This window comes from Zea mays, chromosome 1, assembly GCF_902167145.1.
Source record: "Zea mays cultivar B73 chromosome 1, Zm-B73-REFERENCE-NAM-5.0, whole genome shotgun sequence".
Lineage (NCBI taxonomy): Eukaryota > Viridiplantae > Streptophyta > Magnoliopsida > Poales > Poaceae > Zea > Zea mays.
In genome coordinates, this window is record NC_050096.1 from 228,329,354 (window position 1) to 228,352,297 (window position 22,944).

The 22,944-nt window shown below is 41.8% G+C and overlaps 1 protein-coding gene across 4 annotated transcripts; it reads right to left on the minus strand.

Moving 5' to 3' along the window:
- Positions 1-344: 344 nt before the first annotated feature.
- On the minus strand, positions 345-11,209 carry LOC100192473 (uncharacterized). 4 transcript variants are annotated; one of them, XM_008679104.4, is made up of 22 exons: positions 10,733-11,209; positions 8,784-9,038; positions 8,560-8,684; positions 8,434-8,478; positions 8,110-8,191; positions 7,790-7,858; positions 7,506-7,676; positions 7,349-7,414; positions 6,355-6,423; positions 6,203-6,262; positions 5,915-5,970; positions 5,461-5,643; positions 4,842-4,975; positions 4,299-4,393; positions 4,151-4,195; positions 4,009-4,068; positions 1,776-1,877; positions 1,625-1,676; positions 1,499-1,551; positions 1,321-1,385; positions 993-1,044; positions 345-913 (listed from the first exon to the last, which is right to left on the minus strand). In XM_008679104.4, exons 1-22 carry the CDS (start codon positions 10,946-10,948, stop codon positions 836-838), a joined length of 2,133 nt encoding a protein of 710 aa, XP_008677326.1. In that variant the 5' UTR covers positions 10,949-11,209; the 3' UTR covers positions 345-835. The 4 variants fall into 4 exon arrangements, with proteins under 4 accessions (XP_008677326.1, XP_008677274.1, XP_008677304.1 ...); XM_008679052.4 differs by having other exon boundaries at positions 5,461-5,727; XM_008679082.4 differs by having other exon boundaries at positions 6,194-6,262.
- Between the last annotated feature and the right edge of the window lie 11,735 nt (positions 11,210-22,944).

Consider the following 22,944-nt stretch of genomic DNA (forward strand, 5'->3'; position numbering starts at 1 on the left):
ACATAATCTGTATTGCCTTCTCTACCTCTTAATATATTTATATCTCTAAAACATAATCTGTTGGGTGCTATATCCTTTCCGGCTTCAGTTCCAAAATTAAAAAGGGAAAAGAAAAAGAAAGAAAGATCACTAAATAGTATTATAACATTGCTTTCCAATCGTTTATAACATTGCTTTGTATTGTAAATAGTATTATTTGCATAGTGAAATTTGAAATAGGAGGTAAAATATGTAATGAGATAGAAACACCGCTGGAAAATAGCATGAAGATCCAATTATAGAGAAGATTTACCCAGATCATGTAATGTATAATGCCTTTAAAACAATCATTTAGTACATGGCAGTGATAAATGCAGTAAATGCATACTTTATTAGATATGTGCAAACAACTCTGTTTGGATGTTTGCGAATAGCCCTATATGATACATATCAACGAATGCGCCAATATACATCCTATTGCTAGATAAAATACAGTTTATTTTGCAGTCTTCTGAAATTCTGCATAGATAACCACCCGGTAGCCTACGGACTACAGCTACTCCCAATGATAGGCATGGCCGAAATAGCTGCATGACCACGCCTCAATCTTGTGGCCACAAAAAAAAAACGAACTAAGACGGTTATACACACTGGATGGCAGCAGGCCAGGGGCACGGCAACCTTCAAAGAACAAATTCCGTAGAACCGCAGCTGGTCTCTAGATCCAGCAAATATTTGCGGCATCGCCACTTTCCATCGCTAGTTCTCCCTGCCGCTTTCCTTCTCTTGTTCTCCCCTGACCTCAGGGAGAGGCGGGTAATTGATCTGTCTCAGGGAGAGGCAGATAATTCATACACTATGTTTCTTCGATATCCTCATCCCTAACATCCTCAATTTCTTCTCGGTAGTACAAAGCATTTAGCTCTTGCTGCAACTGAAAATACCATGGGGAAATAAGAATCAGAACCCAAATGCCACCATAAAATTCAGTAAAATGAGACAATGGTGCTGACCTGAACATGTTTTGTCTTAGCTGCAATTAGTTCATCAGTCAGTGTTATCATCCTGCGGAGGAAAAAAAAGGTGGCAAATATTTTTTAGCGATTCTAGCAAAAAAAAAATGCAAGTGGCCTTTGTAAACAGTATGCATATAAGCATATTCAAAATAACATAAACATTGTGAAATGGACTAAGACTCAACTGTGGTTGCCAAAACAAAATAGAAGTGGTGCCATAACAACCAATTAAATGTGATATGGTGTTGTAAAGTTGACATAACTGTTCCTGTGATATCTACCAGTGGAATTTTATGCAACATCACTTGTGAATAAGTGGGCATACCTAGACTGTAATTCTGAAATTTTAACAAGTAATGACCGTTCCTTCTCAGAGTTAGCTGTATCAGCCTGTAAAAAAAACATATTGTAACTGACAATGAACAAAATTTTACGGAATCACTGACTTGCGACCGGAAACTCGTTCTTCAACACTTCAAATCATAAGCTAGGTTGATGCTTACCACTTTACCATTCTCCATCGTTCGGACTTGAGAAGATATTCCAGGCTGTGTTCCTGAAGGAAAGAGAGTTCTAACTAGCAGGCAAGGAAACAAAAACTCAACTTCAACAAGGGAAAAAACACTTACTATCAACTTTCTCATCCTGTTGCAAGTTACTAAGTAGGTTCATGATTACATCCTAAAGCAAAGAGAGACAATTGTTAATCAAACTTTTTATCAAATAATTTAATTCTTATAAAGCAGAAATGAAAGATGACACCAAAAGATTCCTCCATACCTGCTGAAACATGGTCTGTTGCACAAGGTTGTTAAGGTGGGGAATTAATACTGAAGATGATACAGAACTATTGCAGAATTCCTTCAGCTGATTAGCGTTACGCTGCAAAGAATTTTTTGTTGTAAAAATTGTTCATGTTATATCAAGTTTGACAAATTTCATACAAAATATGCAGATTCTTATTCAATGTTGGTCAACATGCTGTATTCATAAATATCCATGCAAAACCCAGAGATCTCGTGCATCTAAATGGTTAGTAAATAATTTATTGGTTTATAAAACATAACTATAAGGAACAAACAGTTTCCCATGAAAGCAAGAAAACAATAGAGTGAAGTGACTCAACAATGAATCAATGATAGAGCTCTTAAATATCGGAAATGCTGCAACCTGAGCATCCTATGCCAATAAAATAATAAACGTTTTCCACACCCACACTAGCTTCAAAAAAATCAGCCCCTCCATCCTTGTCTGTTTCACTGTGGCAGGTTCCTCACTAGCTGTGTCAGCCATGACGAAACGGTATTTATTTTGATGTCAATAATTTGATGCATTTTTTTCTCGTTCAACGCCTTTTATTTTATTCCATTCTATTTCTTTGGTTGGGTCCATCTGGATGACACATTATCCCCCCTTTGTTTTCTCCTGCAGCGCTCCCACACCAGTCAACGATCTCTTGTCCAACAAATTGGTCCAAGACCTGCTGCAGTAGCATCTGCTCCATCTGCACGGAAGCAAAGGTCGATCCGTTGCTGGTCTGATCTGACCATGCCTTTAAGCCTCCACATCCCCCACGGCCTTCATTGATTCTCCCGGTTCCCTCCGTCCCCACTCCCCACTATGAAAATGATGATGCAAGTGCCTCCCTGCTCCCAGTCACTACATGAACATCAAATAGAGTGAACAACAGAGCAATCTGCTCCAGCACGTGCTTGATCGGAGTGTAACAGTGCCCATCAGCTGTGTCTGTGAAGTATCAACGGAGGATCATTCCTAGTATGGTGAGGAAGATGCTACATGATAGATTTTTTACACAATTTTCTGATTTTTTTTTGTGACAATGGCACTTGAACTGTTGGGATTGTATCTTTTGAATGTTGTTGTAGAAAATTCTTTTTCCAACATTCAGACTTGAAGTGTGACAGCTGTGAACAACAGTTTCAACATCAATATTTTGTATACAAAGTTTCCAAATCATCGTTGACTACAATAGATCATTTCTTGTGTGATGACGTGATGTATCCTTATGTTGCAACAGAATCTATTGGTTTTTTTTATATGTTGCAACTTTGGTTTTGTTACATTGCATCTGCTACTACCAAATGTTTGTGTTATAAAGTGGAGAGATGATTCATCTTAGCCCTCGTTACTTCTGAAACATGCTAGGTCCCTAACTCAACGATTTTAGCCCACTTTAAACAGCAGGTGATATTAATCAGTTTAATTCTTTATATGCTATTGTTACTTTTTGTGTATTTTCGTTGCAGTTTTATCATGTCGCGGTATATATTTTCCAATATTGCAGTAATTGTCGATCCATGTTGCGACAAACAAGTTGGAGCTTCTGATGGGAAGTTTCCCATCAGATGTCTGGGTACCAGCAAATGCCCTTCAAGTATCCATCAACTAATATGCCGTACTATTGAGCAATAATCAATTTGCAAATTGGTCTAAAGAAGTGGTAGAAGGGCAATAATTGTAGATCTGAGATTTACGGAGTGTTTTGTTTCGTGTTTTGTTTCCCTGACTTAAGTTTGGTCTGTGTCACATAGGATGTTTAGATGCCAATTACGAATATTAAGTATATACTAATTACAAAACTTATTACACGGATGAAGACTGAATATCGAGACGAATTTATTAAGCCTAATTAATCCATGATTAACAAATGTTTGTTGTAACATCACATGGACACATCATGGACTAATTAAGCTTAATAGATACGTCTTGCCATTTAGTCATCATCTATGTAATTAGTTATGTTGGACTATATTTAATATTTCTAACTAGCATTCAAACATCTGATGTGACACGAACTAAACTTTAGTCAGGGGAACCAAACACCCCCATAATGCCTTCAATATTGATACTTTTAGGGCTCATTTCCTATCTCCAAAACTCAAATGCTGCAATGGATGTATGCAATTTTCTTTTCTTGACAAAAAAAACTATTTTACTGCAATTTTCTGAGGAAATTAGAACCAACACAATCATGGGATAGAAAAGGTTATACCATCAGCTTAGTATTAATCAAACAATCACCAGTGCTGGCAGATTTTTTTAGCAGTGAACCCTGAGAAAACCAAGAGTTAATCACAAATTCATGACTGTAACCTTGTGAATGGGAACTGTGATCTAAATGGCAGCAACCTCACCTCTGGTGATTTCCGTGAGAGGCTACTAAGTGGACCTTCCTGAACCTGCAGAGTAAAGGTTTATAAAATTGACTCCTAAAAATTTTCTACTCAACTTAAGTAAAGAGTAATGTTTATGTTCAATTTTATATCCACCCAGTTCACTTACCTTTGCAAGATCGACATTCTCAGATGTCACTGAAAAGCGGCCTTTAATCTCTACTACACTTCGTTTGGACTTGTCACCTGATGAATCTACAAAACCTAAAATGAGCAGAAGGTTAATGTCCAAACGGCACAACAAATACAAATAGCAGATATATTGCCATGGGCATAATTCCGTACCAAAGCAGGTGACCACATGGGCACGGAGGTAGGAACTCTAAATCTATTTCTTGCTTATTAATTTAAAAAATACTTTTAAGAAGTAATATATAGAATTAAGGAAACAATTCAAATTTATCTTGTTTCTAACCAACAAAGCATATCCTAGGCTTGCCATAAACTGTACTATGTGGTACCACACATGAATATTGTGTCTGCCCTTGCATGGCCTGGGGCTGCACCATCGCGTCACTGGTCACTCTAATGGGCTGGACAAGACATAAATATCGAAATCTACAGCAGTGCCAGACTGCAGCACATATTTTCTATGTACACTAGTAGTTAAGCCAATGAACATTTGCAGAGATAATTATGTGGACACTTATACCTCCTGAAGATCGAATAGGAGCTGACAGACTATTTGCAGAAGCACGAGTTGGCAGTGAAAGTGGACCACTAAGGCTTGCTGTTTTTCTCGCCTCACTTCTTTGTTTTTCAGGTATTGTTTGCACAACTGCATCCCTGTCATACGCCAAACACAATAAGCACTCCACGTAACTAAATATTGGCAGTCAATTAACCATGTCCAAAGTTTTAGTCTTTGGAAATAAAAATGCAATGATACCATAGCAAGATTAAGAAGCATATGCCTGGTCTACAAATAAACACTTGCACTACCATAGCAAGATGTAATAAAAAGGAACTGGTACAGCAAGATAAACAGTTAATTTAGAAAATTCTGGCAGCAACAATTAGTGAGAATATAAACAAATTAACGGGGATTCTCCACTTTACCTGATGCACATTCGTAGAATTATAGGTTAAATTTAAAATACCTAAAAGAACATACATTATAATAGAACAACATTGACAAATCAAAAGAAAAAAAACTCACAAAGCATTTCCTTTAAAAGTCACTCCACTCAGTCACTGCAGATCATGCGTTGCAGAATAAAAATAGAAACCTAAAACACCCTTATAAAAACAAACTTGAATAGATAGTGCACCTCTCAAAACCATAGCCCCTTTCAGCTGTTGAGCTATTGCTCCCACCAGAAGACAGTTGTCTCTGCCCAACGTCACTTGTCCAATGATTCGACTCTGGATCTCGCTTTGCTGTAGAGGGCAATGAATCATTCTCTCTTATGTTTCTTTCATGTCCATCAGCCCTTCTTGTAGTGGCAGCCTCGCTAAAATCAAAATCAAAATCAAAAGCTTCATTCGTGGTGGGTCTGTTTCCATCCGATTTTAAAGTGGTGACAAAGGCTCGCTGCCTGAAATATATCAAAACAATACATTTAACCACAAACACTGTAATTTAAAACAATATAATAGAAACTGTCAAGAATACTGATCACTCCATATCGCTAGCATCCTACTTAAATCCACAGGATAGATGCTGAACTTCTAGAGCTATTAAATTATCAATCACTAGAAGATGCTAAAAGAAATTGGCTTTACCTGGAATTGCACTCATTTGCAAATGACTTTCCCAAATGGTTCCGTGAAGACAAGTCCTGTTGAAGGGCCAAAAGGTGACAGTTACATACAGATATTCCATTGCATTTTGCTTCAACCTAACAAATTACAACTTCAAAACAAGGTAAGTAATCAACATTGAGAAACTCAAGAGTTCTACTGCAAAGATGAGCACATGCCAACTCTGAAACATATTTTTGCAAATATTTCTCTTGGAAATAATGTTCAAGCTTTTTAAAAAGAAAAAAAAATCTACTAGACCTTTTCAACCTCAATGTTTCTTGCAATGTCCTCATCTTCTTTTATTTCAGGAGGCTCGTCATCATGAATCTGTAAATTTAGCCAGTTTAATAAGTGTGAATGGATGGAAAGTAGAAGAAATGAGGTCCATGTTGGAAAGGGGGCTAGTGTAGAATGATTACTAATGATGCTTGAGCCTTGAGATCCTCGATATCGAAGTTCCATGCACTAACGCCGCGTTGATATTCACTCTGTATGAATCCATGCAGTTTTATGATAAGAAAGCTATTAAAATGGCTGTGGCATTTACCCTAATTCTACAACAAAAGGAATGCTGCTAATATATTTGACATGTGACTATTTACGGAATAGCATGTAGGGAAAAATACTCAGCATTACACCTTTGTGCGGAGACTGAACCAGATAAGTGAAAAATACAAGAGAAAATGAACTTCAAAAGGTTTCAACGATGTATCCATACCCCAAAGTTCTTAGCACAGTCAATGCCTACCATTTAGACATGGCATGCATGTATTATTCTTATATGCTTAGCCTTTTCAAAGCTTAACAGTCAACTTGTTAACAAATTATTTGGAAGAACGTAGACAGGTAGTATATGAGCAAATGTTTTGTTATATGGTACTGAAATTGTTGGACTATTGCTGTCTATCATAAAGTAAATAACTTCTTGTAGACATTACCAATTAGTCATAATACATGTTCAACAAAAACTATCACACTTGACAGGTGACATGTATACAATAAACTTCATGCAAGATCTGACTTCACTTAGTATGTTAACAATGCAGAATTGATTAATCCTGTTTACCAAAAAATGCATGCGCACTAAATAAAGGAGAACTTTCACCTCACAGCTCTAATATAGCCAGAGCAGTATTGTAATGATGATAATTGAAAAACAAAAGGCAGACCCAGTGCCACAGGCTCCCACATGAGCGGGGTATGGGGAAGAGATAAACTGAGGCAGGTCTTCCCTCTGCAAATGCGGAGAGGCTGCTTCAAACCTGAGACCTAGTGACACTGTAAGATAGCTCTCACCACTACACAGGCCTGACTTTCTACTGTAATGATGATAATTAAAAAATAAAAAAGGATCCATAATATTAAGAACAGTACCAAACAAAACATAAAAATTAGGAAGGGTATGTCACAAACCAGGGAGAGGGCCTCCTGTTCAGAAGAAGGCATTTTCTTCAAAGCCAATTGTGCTTCATCTTTAAGCTGGAGGTACACGAAAAATTCAGGTACATTTTCCATGATCGGGGAGGGGTATTTCATATTTTTCATGATAACATTAAGTAAAGCTGCATACCTGGAGAGCCTTTACACGGTCCCAGAGAGGAGGTAAACCAGATAAGATACTCTTAATAGTCAACTCTGGAGGCTTTGCATTTTTGAAAAATGAATGCTTAAGCAACTTCTCAGCTGTTGGTCTCTTTGTTTGATCTTTGACCAAGCACATTGCAACCATTTCTTTAAATGACTGGTCACAACTGAAAATGCCTACTTAGATAGGTAAACACTAGAATGCAGTCTATTGTAGCTAACCGCATAAATGGTTCATAACGATAAATCAACTGAAAGAATAGGTACTACCTTTGAGAATCTTTTGTCACGTTCATAATCAAGACCAGGTGGTGCATTCTGGAGGGTCATGAGAAGAACCTACAGCCAAGTACAAGTTTAATATATAGGATTGCCTGTGTTGTTAGGTAGGTAATCACTAGATGATCTCATGAGACCATCTACCACCAGTTAGATTATGAGCTGGGTCATACAGGGTTAACAAGTAACTGGTAAGATTTGAAGACTTAGTGCAATGTGCTACGTGTTGCAGGGTATTTGGAATATTGATTAAAACAGCTACTAGCACAACAATAAAAATTCAGAACCAAATGTGCAGGCCAAAACATTACCTTCATAGGAGGGTATTTAGAAAATGGAGCATGGCCATGTGCTAGTTCAAGAGCAGTGATTCCAAATGACCATATGTCAGCTCTGTACAAAAATGAGAATGGGTGTGAATATCATACTGCTTACCAATCGACATACAAAATGCCAAGCAAACAGCTATGAAAAAAGAAAACACAAAATCTGTTTAGATAGAATGCAAGAGGAAGGCCATATATAAAGCAATTCACGGAGAAAGGTGAACTTTAGGCATCAATCTCGATTTCTAGGATAAATCCTGGCATGTCTTACGTGGAAATAAATTTCAGATATATACACAGTTAACATACTTGAAATTATATCCAGTGCCAGGTTGGAGCACTTCTGGAGCCATCCTACGTAGAAAATTTGAAAAAGAAAAACATGTAAAAAAAGGATCTAGTTATACAAATATAGAAATTTGGTTAAGAAGTTACCAGCATGGTGTTCCTACAAATGTATTCCTAGATCTTTGCCTATCACCTCTATCAAACATACAAGCAGAAACACCAAAGTCTCCAAGCTTCACTACCCCAGCACCATCGATAAGGATATTACCAGCCTGTACAGTGCCGAATCGAGCAAAAAATAAACAACAATGACTAATAAATACATCAAATGATTACAGTTTCTATCTAAAAAATATTCTACAAATGCTAACCTTGACATCACGATGTATTTGACCCTGCCGGTGAAGGTAATCCAGAGCCTTAAGAGTTTCCTTGAGAATGGAGCCAATGATCGGCTCATCAAAACCTTCCTGGTATGAGATCTTCATTAAGTGTAAACAAGAACCCTCTGTCATGAATGGCATTATCACCCAGAGGCTGTGCTCCACAACAAATGAGCAGTAAGCCCTGATGACATTAGGATGGTCTATCAAGCTCATTATTTGAGCCTCCCTTTGTATTTCATCCTACAAATAATGTAACAGTGGTAAGAACAAAATTCATTTATGACTTCCATAAGGAAAAAGGAAGAGTTAATTGACACCAAGCAGGGAAGACATGTCACTCATCCAGCCTTAGAAAAGTGTTCACAACTTTGGCATTCTGAAACCTAGTTGATAGTGTTTCTGCTTTACAGTGGATTAGGGAGCAGGGAGGATGCCACTTCAAAGCTATGTTACAATTACATTACCACAGCAAAAGTTTCAAAAACAAACACAAAAATGCCCAAAAAAAAACTAGCACAAGCTGCTAGAGATGAATAAGAATAGCAACAACCACAAAAGGTGGATAACATGGAGAATTGTGACACATTATTGGTGGATCATGATCGGTACGGTGTGTGAACATGAAGTCACTGGCTTCTATTGGCAACGGACCCATGGCCTGCCAGCCCACCAGTGAATGGAGTGTTGAGAAGAAACCAGTCAGTACTAGCAAAAGGAACAGGTCCATCTAATATTTCAGTAAACTACTCCCCTCGTTCTAAATTATAAGACATTTGTCTTTTTTAGATACATTCCTTTTACCATGTATATAGACATAGTGTATACCTAAGTGCATAGCAAAAGTTATGTACCTAAAAATGCCAAAACATTTTATAATTTGAAATGGAGGAAGTAATAGCTAAAAATAGAAGGCAATAGCATAAAAAGATGCTTTCAGATGGACTTTACAAGTTTTGGATTTTGAAATTATGTTACAAGACGTCTATTGAGCCCCAAATGTACAGTACTATCATTCTATTTAGGATGAGTTGGACCAATGTGATCTGCTACTAACCCCAAAAAATGAAAACTTTGGATGGAACAAAACTAGAAAATCTGTGCTTAAACAAGCATCCAACCAGTTCTTAGATACACAGCCTCAACAATAAACAGTGATCCCAGATATCAAGTAGAACAATCTATGCTTTATACCATATCATGCTAGCTTATCATCATCAGTTGATCGTATCAATAAAATGTACATGCTACAAGGTCAAAAGATAATAGAATCACTGTCTAAATAGTCTTAAATTTTCCTTAGTCCAATGTGCAGCGCAGAAAATGATGCCATGTGAAATCTAGTAGAATGATAAAAATACCAGAAACTGAAGAAAGAATGGTTAAAAAAACAAATGGCGAATCGCCTCTACAAAAAAAAGATAATGAGTATTTATCATTTTTTTTAAAAAAAAACTGCAAGTTATCTGTGGTCTATCTATAGGACTGCTAAACTGGCATGGAACTCTAGCAGTTTTTAGTCGATGAAAACTCCCAAGGTGACAAGCACCCAAGTACAAGAGTCCCGAGAAAACATTTGAACTCTCCATCACAACCGCCCACGCCTACAATATACCGTGCAAAACAATAATTGCCTTAAAAGTGCTAAAATGCAGGTACATGCCTCCGTTGGTCTTTTCAACTGAGCCTTAAGACTAAGCAATGACTAGTGGCAGACCAAGTAAATGTGATGTCAAAGCAAGATCCGAATTGATCTGGTAAGGGTTACACGGATCAAAACTCAGCCCCGATTTCCAAGCCACCAAATCAAGAGTAAAATCAACTGCAGTCGACCAACGGATCTCACGCTAGATTAAACAGCAGACGGCACCCGCTGGCAGAGCACCGAAGAAAACCCAACGGATTACATGAGGGAGAAGTGCGTCACGGGAGCTCACGATGTTGTTATTGAGCTGATCGAGATCCAGGCACTTGACCGCGACAACACCCTTAGTCGGGAGGAAGATCGCGCGGTACACGACGGCGTGCGCACCGTACCCCACCTCCTCCATCAACCGGTAGTCGGCGGGATTCACAGAGAAGGACGGCGGCCCCGCGGCAGCACCCGCGGCGCCCGAAAACGCCGAGCGCCTCACGCTACCGTTCCTCCCCATGGAACCCGAGGGCCGGAGGTAGCACCCGCCGCGTTATTCCGGCGCAACAGACGGAGCTAGACTCACCCCCCAACGGAGCCGCCTGCCACCGGGGCGTTGACCAGTGTCCCGCGCAGTCGCGCGTGGACGGTGAGAAAGAGAGAGGGGACAGGGGAGAGGGGAGGAGGGAGGGAGCCAGGGAGGAAGAAGAGGAGATAGCGAACGGAAGGACGTTTGGGAAACGAGGTCGTAAAAAGGGCTGAAATTAATTATTTCGTCGGTGACGTGGCGGGGCCGCGGGGGCGAGGCAAGAGGTGCGGTGCGGGACCGACTTGCGGCGATGTGCTGGTAGACAGAAACTCAGAAAGTATGGCTCCTGACAAGTGGGCTCCTGTACTGATGGGTCCTGTTAGCAGAGGCCAGAGGGGCACAACGCGGGAGACTTCAAGAGAGGCGCGTGTCGCCGCCTCCGATGCTGATCATAGATTGGGATTGTCTGAGGAAAGCAGTTGTACGATTTGTCAGCGTTAGTTCAATTTAGGAAGCGAATGTTCTTTAACGAGAATGACTTACGTCAAAAAAGATGTAACTTTATGGTATCCAATAGCTAAAATAAAATTCACTAGTCACTTAGATCTAAAGATCTATATTTTAGTCGTTTTAACTCTTTCTGTTTAAATCTTTAACTTCTAAATGACTAAACTTTAGTCAGTTTTATTTTAGCTACTGTGATAAAAAAACCTTAGATTCAGATTTTGAATAAAATATATTTAAATTAGTTGGTAAAATATATTAGTATTTATAAGTCTAAATAGATATATTATAAAAACATATTCTATGATTAATAAAAAACTATTTATTATACACATTTACACATTTGTCCACTTCAAAAGTTTGGATGGCACATTATCTTTAGAACTAAGGTGGTGTTTGGTTCCCTATGGATTTTAAGAAGTTGGATACTACACGAAATTCATTATAAATCCTATTATCAACTTATGTTGAGATTGTGAGATTGGTTTTCTCACTTGGTCTCTCACCCCTTTTCCTGATGATGAGGGAGTTCCTACAGATGACTTCGCCACTTAGCCTGAGGCACATCCAGCTCAACAGATGCCACCTTCTCCACCTCCTCATCAGCAAGGACAGTACTGGCGGCTCGCACATGGTTATTTTGATTCGTATTTTTAGCAGATGTGGCATGGACTCTAGACTCATATGGATAGACGATTTCAGAGCATGATGACACATGTGGATGGCCGCTTTGATGCTATGCGGTGGCCAATATTCTGTTCTACACAATAAATTCTCCAATGTTGACACCCAGCTGGATGGGGTCCATTCACAGTTTGTTGATCTTCGCACTCATATTCAAGATACTATGCATGATCTCATTATGAGCGGAATAAACAACATGCAACAAAGCTTTTGAGACAATATAGGTGCTATGTCTACTCAATTCGAGACTCTGTCTACCAGTAACAACATTCATTCACTGAATAAGAGGCGGCAACAACTTCAGAATGGCTTAGTCAGTTCACCTACATCTTTGACAGCTTCAGCTCCCACTACTACAGTATGTATCCGTGTCCCCCACCTGGTGTGCAGTGACACCCCTTTGTGGAAATTGATACCAAAGGGGGAGAGAAATAAAGATGGGATCAGGGGGAAGATGGCAATCGGGGGGAGCTCGCAGTGACGCCCCAGTATGTAAGGAAGGTTTGAAAAACAAAATTTACTTTTCTATAAAAATATGCAGTGTTGTCATCAATTACCAAAAAGGGGAGATTGTGAATCATCTAGGCCCCTTAGTGGTGTTTTGGTAATTAGTGACAACTGCTTGTGGACTAATAGTTCTTGGAAAAATAAGAATGCAGGATTGGACCACAGGAAACAGGAAAGTCTTTGAGACGTATAACCATTGGTTATGCATCAAGTGAAGGCAAAGGTATAACGTAGATTTTGTTTTTGTCGGTCATCAGGAGTTCAGAGAAAAATTGATCGGATTACTAGGATGGATAGCCATACTATTAAGAGGGGTCATTGAACTTGATCGGTGTAAAAATTAGTGCCTCATAGAGCATAAAATGTTGCATTTGCATGAGGGCTAACAACGCTTCAGTTTTCAAAAGTCAAAGTCTTCTGTAAAAGCGCAAACTAAAATTACTTACTTTTGTGGTCGACGGACTGTCGGGGCGAGGAGGTCGGATCGTCCGTGACTCTGCCAAAGGTGTCTGCTGGCGCACCTGTCTCTGTGTCCCTGCGCGGACCGTTCGCATGAGCCAAAAAGAGTTTGGGCAGGGACGGTGTGTTTTTTAGTCATTGTACTACAGACTGTCCGGAGTTTTTAGCCGGACAGTATGTGGTCCAGGTGCGGACCGTCCGACCATGGTTGGCGGATAGTTCACCTGTGGTTTTTAAATTGGTTAGTGCTCTAGCATTTCATATTGACAGGTCCCGGACCGTCCGCCCGAGGCGGACCGTCCGGGCTTGCCTTTTTCTGACAGCGCTGACGAGTTTCAAATGGTCTTTATAGCTGTTACTGGTAGAGCGGATCGTCCGGCCATGGGGCGCGGACCGTCCGCATGTGTGTAGAACTTGTGCTAGTTGCACATAACAGCTAGGCTTGTGTTAGGGGCTATAAATAGAAGTGGAGCTCGTGTGTGAGGGCTCTCTTGGCCATTCCTAGCACACATTGAGCTCATTTATGATCATCTAACTCAAACTCTCACAACCATTGCTTGAGATTGCATTCTAGTGAGTGATTGAGAGCTTCTTGTGCTTTTGCATCCTTTGTGATCTTTTGAGGCACTAGGTGGTACACCGGGCAAGCGTCATCGAAATGTTACTCTTGGAGGTTGTCGCCTCCTATACGGCTCGGGTGTTGTCTCCGTCGAGCTCTACGTGAAGATTGTGGAGGATCCGAGTGTTGATTGTGAGGGGTTCACGCCCACCTCGCCAGAGTAGCAAAGGCAGCGCTAGTGTAATCGAGATATTGAGTGAGTTCTTGTCCACTTGGCTCAAAGATCAAGTCGTGTCTTGATAGAGGAGCAAGTGAGAGCTTGAATTCCACCTCAGCGTGGATTAGGGGTGATCGACAAATCACCAATACCACGAGATAAATTTCGGTGTCATTCTCTCACTCTTTACTCATTACTTGCAAGTAGTTAGTAATTTGTGTATTGCCTATCATTTGTAGTGTTGACATAAATTTCTCATCATATTTTGTTAACCTATCAAAGCTAGGAAATTTATATCTTGTTGTTTTGATTTAAATTTCTCTAGTGTCTTTAATTTTAGTTAAAACCGTCTATTCACCCCCTCTAGTCGGTGTCCTAGATCCTACACCATTACTGTGCATGCAAAAGTCCAACACCCACCTTAATCACAAAGATAGCTTGTAAGGAAAATGGACCCCGGGCCATTTGGCTCAATAGGTTTTGGTGTTTGATGATAAACATAACCAGTGGACTAATGTGTTGGCTAGTGTTTATGTTTATAGTTCACAGGATGTGAAGAGGATTGGACTAAAGCATTGAGGATGCAGCACCTCAAAAGAAGACATAAAAAGAGCTCAGAAGTTCAAGACTCAAGAACAAAAGAAGCCCAAAGAATTAGCGAAGAAATCCATAAAGTGGGCAGTCAGCCAGTGCCCTGGTGGCGCACCGGACAGCGCACAGTACCTGTCCGTTGTGCACCGGACTGTCCGGTGGGACACCCGGACAATCTACGTAGAGAGGCCCAAAACGAGCGCTCTCGGGCTGTAGCACCGGACTATCCGATGTGCACTAGACAGTCTGGGTAACAGTTAGATCCAACGGTCGACTGCTACAGACCCCAACGGTCGGCTAACGTGGTAGGCACCGGACAATGAACAGTATATGTCTGGTGCGCACCGGACTGTCCGGTGTGCCCGTCGACAGAAAGCTACTGCTTTCTTTCCAATGGCTAGAAGTGTGGGGGAGTGAAAGTCGCCTAGAGGGGGGTGAATAGGCGAAACCTGAAATTTATAACTTTAAACACACACTACAAGCTGGGGTTAGCGTTAGAATTAAATTCAAGTCCGAAGAGAGAGGAAAACAAATCAAACAAGAAACAAGGCGAGTGACACGATGATTTGTTTTACCGAGGTTCGGTTCCAAATAACCTAGTCCCCGTTGAGGAGGTCACAAAGGCCGGGTCTATTTCAACCCTTTCCCTCTCTCAAACGGTCACTTAGACCGAGTGAGCCTTCTGAAAGGGAAATGTGCCCTTGGGCCATTTCTAGTATATTTTGGTGATTAAGTGTCCAACACATATTAAGTAGGTTATTATATGCCAAAAGATGAATGAAGTGCAAATCAACAAGAAGGTATGTTTCTAAGACTTAGTACATTGATTTGGGTACTAATGTATTGTATCTAAGTGACAGAAACAGAAGAAAAAGGATTGGAAAAGAGTTGGCTGTGTACAGCCAACTGCTGCTCGGTCTGGGTGCACCGGACTATCTGGTGGTGCACCGGACAGTGTCCGGTGTGCCAGACTGGCTTCCGACGAACTGACCGCTCTCGGGAAAACTTCGGCGACGTACGACTATAATTCACCGGACTATCCGGTGGTGCACCGGAGTGTCCGGTGAGCCAACGGCCGCCAGCGCAACGGTCGGCCGCCAAATCCGCGGGCGACGCATGGCTCGCTCCAACGGTCGGCAGGGGGCACCGAACTATCCGGTGTGCCAACTGCCACCAATCTGCAACGGTCGACTGCGCCCGATTTGGAAGGGAATCGGGCACCGGACATGAACAGTAGCTGTCCGGTGGCACACCGGACTGTCCGGTGCGCCACCCGACAGAAGGCAACTTTAGCCTTCCAAGATTGGCTCCAACGGCTCCTAGCTGTCTTGGGGCTATAAAAGGGACCCCTAGGCACATGGAGGAGTGACCCAAGTATTCCTTGATCATTCCTAAGCACCAAGACTCCATTCTCACGCATTCGATTCTTTGAGATAGTGACTTGAGCCCCATTTGAGTAGAGAACTCCTCGAGTTGTGTTGTGAGCTCAAGTTGTGGCTTGTGTGCGTGATTGTGCTCGTTGTTTTGAGTCTTGTGTGTGTCGCTCTCCCCTCCCTTACTTCTGTGCTTCTTTGTGATCATCAATTGTAAGGGCGAGAGGCTCCAAGTTGTGGAGATTCCTCGCGAACGGGAGAAAGCATAAGAAAGGAAAAACCCGTGGTATTCAAGTTGATGATTGGATCATTTGAAAGGGGTTGAGTGCAACCCTCGTCCATTGGGACGCCACAACGTGGAGTAGGCAAGTGTTATACTTGGCCGAACCACGGGATAAAACCATTGTGTCTCTTGTGATTGCTTTTCTGTGATATCTTGTGTTAGCAAGAGCTCGCTTCTTAGCCATACTAACACTTAACCAAGTTTTGTGGCTATAATTATTTGATTTTTACAGGATCACCTATTCACCCCCCCTCTAGGTGCTCTCAATTGGTATCAGAGTCGTTCTCTTCACGAAAGGGACTAATAGCCCGAAGAGATGGATCCTAAGGGAAAGGAGATGGTGGTCAACGATAAGGAGAAGGAGTCCATCTTCAATGAGCCAAGAGACGATAAGCCCACTGACTCTGGCTCGAGTCACAAGAAGAAGGACGGGAAGAAGAAGAGGCGCATCAAGAAGATTGTCTACTACGACAGTGACGAGTCTTCTTCTTCCCCAAGAGACGATGACTACGACGAGAAAAAGAAACCGGTTAACTCAAACTTTTTATTTGATTATTCTTGTATTCCGTATAATTCCAATGCCCATTTGCTCTCTATTCCTCTTGGTAAACCTCCACACTTTGATGGAGATGACTACGCTTTTTGGAGTCACAAAATGCGTAGTCACCTTTTCTCTCTTCATCCTAGTATTTGGGTAGTAGTTGAGAACGGAATGCATTTTGATAGTACTGACAACCCCGTTTTCATTAATGAGCAAATCCATAAAAATGCACAAGCTACCACTGTTTTGCTAGCATCCTTGTGCAGGGACAAGTACAATAAGGTGAGCGGCTTGGACAACGCCAAGCAAATCTGGGACACCCTCAAGATTTCTCATGAGGGGAACGATGCCACCATGATCACCAAAATGGAGTTGGTGGAAGGCGAGCTAGGAAGGTTTGCCATGATCAGGGGAGAGGAGCCAACGCAAACGTACAACAGGCTCAAGACCCTGGTCAACAAGATCAGGAGCTATGGAAGCACGAGATGAACGGACCACGACGTCGTCCGACTTATGCTCAGGTCTTTTACTGTTATTGATCCTCATCTTGTGAACCTCATCCGTGAAAATCCCAGGTACACAAAGATGACTCCCGAGGATATTCTTGGGAAATTTGTGAGCGGGCGGATGATGGTGAAGGAAGTGTGATACGTTGATGATGCTCTCAATGGCCCTCTACCCGTCTACGAGCCTCAATCGGTTGCTCTCAAAGCAACAAGCAGCAGGGAGGCGCTACCTAGCAAGGTGGCACAAGTTGAGGCGGCCGGGCTAAATGAGGATGAGATGGCCCTAATCATAAAGCACTTCAAGACTGCATTGAAAGGACGCAAGGAGTACCCTAACAAAAACAAGGCAAAGGGAAAGCGCTCCTGCTTCAACTGCGGTAAGACTGGTCATTTTATAGCAAATTGTCCCGATAACTCTAGTGATCAGGAACAAGGGAAGGGCGAGAAGAAAGAGAAGAAAAAGAGCTATAGGAAGGCAAAGGGCGAGGCACACATCGGAAAGGAATGGGACTCAGACTGCTCGTCTTCCGATTCCGACGACGAAGGACTCGCTGCCTCAGCCTTCAACAAGTCCTCTCTCTTCCCCAACGAACGCCACACCTGCCTAATGGCAAAGGAGAAAAAGGTAAGCATTCGAGAAACTCCTAAGTATACTACTTCAAGTGATGATGACTCTAGCGATGATGAAGTAGATTATACCGATTTATTTAAAGGTTTAGATAGAGCAAAGGTAGATAAAATTAATGAATTAATTAATGCCTTAAATGAAAAGGATAGACTTTTAGAGAAGCAAGAAGACATTTTGTATGAAGAGCATGACAAATTTGTTAGTGTACAAAAATCTCTTGCTTTAGAAACTAAAAGAAATAAAATTCTATCTTCTAAAATATCTGCCTGCCATGAGTCTATTTCTAGCTTAAAGAGTGTTAATGATGAATTAAATGCTAAGCTAGAAGTAGCTAATAAATCTATTTCATGTGTAGAACATGTTGTAATTTTCAATAGATGCAAGGATTTTAATGTTGATACTTGTGATGAACATTTATTTTCCATTTCTAAATTAAATGATGAAGTAGCAAGTCTTAATGCTCAACTTAAGACTTGCAAAAGTGACTTTGATAAATTAAAATTTGCTAGGGATGCCTACACTGTTGGTAGACACCCCTCAATTAAGGATGGGCTTGGCTTTCGCAAGGAAGCCAAGAACTTAACAAGCCAAAGGGCTCCCATTCCCAACAAAGAGAAAGGGAAGGCCCCTATGGCTAGTAGCACTCAAAGGAATCATGCATTCATTTATGATAGAAAATTTTCTAGGAATGCTCATTATAATAGGAGTTATGATGCTTATGATTCACATGCTATGATTGCTTCGAGTTCTACTTTTGTGCATGGTAGAAGTAGGCCTAGGAAAGGAAAAGTTATTCATCATGTGCCTAGGAAAATGCATAATGAATATGCTATTGTTTTCCATGCTTGCAATACTGCTTTTGTACTTTCATGTAAAAATAAGAAAGTGGTTGCTAGGAGATTGGGGGCCAAATGCAAGGGAGACAAGACTTGCATTTGGGTCCCAAAGGATGTTGTAACTAACCTTGTAGGACCAAACAAGAGTTGGGTACCTAAGACCCAAGCCTAAATTGCCTTGCAGGTTTATGCATCCGGGGGCTCAAGTTGGATTATCGACAGCGGATGCACAAACCACATGACGGGGGAGAAGAAGATGTTCACCTCCTACGTCAAGAGCAAAGATTCCCAAGATTCAATCATCTTTGGAGATGGGAACCAAGGCAAGGTCAAAGGCTTGGGCAAGATAGCTATCTCAAATGAGCACTCTATTTCTAAAGTATTTTTAGTAGAGTCGCTAGACTATAATCTCCTGTCGGTTAGTCAATTGTGCCACATGGGCTACAATTGTCTGTTTACAAATATTGATGTATCTGTCTTTAGAAGAAGTGATGGTTCATTAGCTTTTAAGGGTGTACTAGACGGCAAACTATATTTAGTTGATTTTTCGAAGGAGGAGGCCGATCTAGATGCATGCTTAATTGCTAAGACTAGCATGGGCTGGCTGTGGCATCGTCGTCTAGCACATGTTGGGATGAAGAACCTTCATAAACTTCTAAAGGGAGAACATGTGTTAGGACTAACTGAAAGGGAATTAGGCTTACACCTAGTTCCTATATAATTTTGGTGGTCAAATTGCCCAACACAAATAATTGGACTAACTAGTTTTCTCTAGAATATATGTTCTACAGGTGCCAAAGGTTCATCTACAACTATACTAAATCGACTGTCCGGAATACCGTAGATTATTCCGGACAGGAGAAGCTTTTTGGAAAAACATGCCAAGCGCGGACCGTCCGGGCCCTTGCGGCGGACCGTCCGCACACCAGGATGACCCTCGGACAGAACCAATGCAAAAATCTGAGTCTGCACTATGGACCGTCCGGAGGAAAAGAGCGGACCGTCTGAGACCTCGCGCGGACCGTCCGGCCTCAGGCGCGGACCGTCCGGTAGGTGAGGAACCGAAAAACCCGAAGGTGACGGGTTCGGAAAAATGAATTATAGCGTCCGCGCGGACCGTCCGGGGTGCACGACCGGACCGTCCGCGCCTGGCTTTATCTGACATCTGACGACACATTAAATGCAATATAGCCGTTGATATAGCCGTTACTGCTGACCGTTGCGTTTTCAGCCGTTGATCTACAGGCGCGGACCGTTCGGACCAGGCGGGCGGACCGTCCGCGGTCGGCAGAATGGAGCAACGGCTAGGAAGTGGTTGGGGGCTATAAATACCACCCCAACCACCTCCATTCAATCATCCAAGCATTCCAACCTTCAACATTCAATACAAGAGCTAGCAATCCATTCCAAGACACATTCAAAGCCTTCTTCTCTCCAAGTTTCACAATTGAGAAAAGAGATCATTAGTGATTAGTGATTTGAGAGAGATAGTGATCCGTGTGTTAATTGTCGCTCTTGTCGCTTGGCTTTTGCAATCGTGCTTTCTTTCTTGATTCTTTCACTGCGATCAAACTCACCTGTAATTGATGCAAGAGACACCAAACTTGTGGTGGTCCTTGTGGGAACTTTGTGTTCCAAGTGATTGAGAAGAGAAAGCTCACTCGATCCGAGGGATCGTTTGAGAGAGGGAAGGGTTGAAAGAGACCCGGCCTTTGTGGCCTCCTCAACGGGGAGTAGGTTTGCGAGAACCGAACCTCGGTAAAACAAATCCCGTGTCACACTCTTCATTTGGTTGCGATTTGTTTTTCACCCTCTCTCGTGGACTCGTTTATATTTCTAACGCTAACCCGGCTTGTAGTTGTGTTTATATTTGTAAATTTCAGTTTCGCCCTATTCACCCCCCCTCTAGGCGACTATCAATTGGTATCAGAGCCCGGTGCTTCATTAGAGCCTAACCGCTCAAAGTGATGTCGGGAGATCACGCCAAGAAGGAGATGGAGACCGGCGAAAAGCCCACTACAAGCCACGGGAGCACTTCATCGGAAGAGTCCCGCACCAAGAGGAAGGAGAAGAAGAAGAGCTCCTCCAACAAAGGGAAGGAGAAGAAATCTTCTTCTCACCACAAAGAGAAGAAGGAAAAATCTTCTTCCCACAAGCCGCATCGGAGTGGGGACAAGAAGAAAAGGATGAGGAAGGTGGTGTACTACGAGACCGATTCTTCATCGACATCCACCTCCGGCTCCGACGCGGCGTCTGTCACTTCTAAGCGCCAAGAGCGCAAAAAGTATAGTAAGATCCCCCTACACTACCCTTGCATTCCTAAACATACTCCATTACTTTCCGTTCCATTAGGCAAACCGCCAACCTTTGACGGTGAAGATTACGCTAGGTGGAGTGATTTAATGAAATTTCATCTAACCTCACTCCACAAAAGTATATGGAATGTTGTTGAGTTTGGAGCACAGATGCCATCCGTAGGGGATGAGGATTATGATGAGGACGAGGTGGCCCAAATCGAGCACTTCAACTCTCAAGCTACAACCATACTCCTTGCTTCTCTAAGTAAGGAGGAATACAACAAGGTGCAAGGGTTGAAGAATGCAAAGGAAATTTGGGACCTACTCAAGACCGCGCACGAAGGTGATGAACTCACCAAGATCACCAAGCGGGAAACGATCAAGGGGGAGCTTGGTCGCTTCCGTCTTCGCCAAGGGGAGGAGCCACAAGACATGTACAACCGGCTCAAGACTTTGGTGAACCAAGTGCGCAACCTCGGGAGCAAGAAGTGGGACGACCACGAGGTGGTTAAGGTTATTCTAAGATCTCTCATTTTCCTTAACCCCACTCAAGTTCAATTAATTCGTGGTAATCCTAGATACACTCAAATGACCCCCGAGGAAGTTATCGGGAATTTTGTGAGCTTTGAATGTATGATCAAGGGCTCCAAAAAGATCAACGAGCTTGATGAACCCTCCACGTCCGAAGCACAACCGGTGGCATTTAAGGCGACGGAGGAAAAGAAGGAGGAGTCTACACCGAGTAGACAACCTATTGACGCCTCCAAGCTCGACAATGAGGAGATGGCTTTAATCATCAAAAGCTTTCGCCAAATCCTCAAGCAACGGAAGGGGAAGGACTACAAATCCTGTTCCAAGAAGGTTTGCTACAAGTGTGGTAAGCCCGGTCATTTCATTGCAAAATGTCCTATATCTAGTGACAGTGACAGGGGCGACGACAAGAAGGGAAAGAGGAGAGAAAAGAAGAGGTACTACAAGAAGAAGGGCGGCGATGCCCATGTTTGCCGGGAGTGGGACTCGGACGAGAGCTCCACCGACTCCTCCTCCGACGAGGACGCCGCCAACATCGCTGTCACCAAGGGACTCCTCTTCCCCAACGTCGGCCACAAGTGCCTCATGGCAAAGGACGGCAAAAGGAAGAAGGTAAAATCAAGATCCTCCACTAAATATGAAACCTCTAGTGATGAGGATGATGCTAGCAATGAGGAGGATAACTTGCGCATTCTTTTTGCCAACCTTAACATGGAACAAAAGGAAAAACTAAATGAGCTAATTAGTGCCATCCATGAAAAGGATGACCTCTTGGACTCCCAAGAGGACTTCCTAATCAAGGAAAATAAAAAGCATGTTAAGGTTAAAAATGCTTATGCTCTAGAGGTAGAAAAATGTGAGAAATTATCTAGTGAGCTAAGTACTTGCCATGACACTATTACCAACCTTAGAAATGAAAATGCTAGTTTAAATGCTAAGGTTGATTCTCATGTTTGTGATATCTCAATCCCCAATCTTAGGAACAATAATGATGATTTACTTGCTAAGATTGAAGAATTGAATGTATCTCTTGCTAGCCTTAGATTAGAGAATGAAAACTTGATTGCTAAGGCTAAAGATTTTGATGTTTGCAAAGTTACAATTTCCGATCTTAGAGATAAGAATGATATACTACGTGCTAAGATTGTTGAACTTAATTCTTGCAAACCCTCTACCATTGAGCATGTCACTATTTGTACTAGATGTAGAGATATTGATGTTGATGCTATTCATGATCACATGATTTTAATTAAACAACAAAATGATCATATAGCAAAATTGGATGCTAAAATTGCCGAGCATAACTTAGAAAATGAAAAGTTTAAATTTGCTAGAAGTTTGCTCTATAATGGGAGACACCCTGGCATTAAGGATGGCATTGGCTACCAAAGGGGAGACAATGTCAAAATTAGTGCCCCTCCTAAAAGATTGTCTAATTTTGTTAAGAGCAAGGCTCCCATGCCTCAAGATA

Excerpts from the sequence above, each read along its gene's own strand:
- LOC100192473 (NM_001137693.1), bottom strand. The coding sequence starts at position 10,948 with ATGGGGAGGAACGGTAGCGTGAGGCGCTCGGCGTTTTCGGGCGCCGCG. Across the intron at positions 5,971-6,193 it reads GAAACATTGAGGTTGAAAAG|GACTTGTCTTCACGGAACCA; the intron begins GTCTAGTAGATT and ends GCCCTTCAACAG. Across the intron at positions 4,069-4,150 it reads TCTCACGGAAATCACCAGAG|GGTTCACTGCTAAAAAAATC; the intron begins GTGAGGTTGCTG and ends TGGTTTTCTCAG.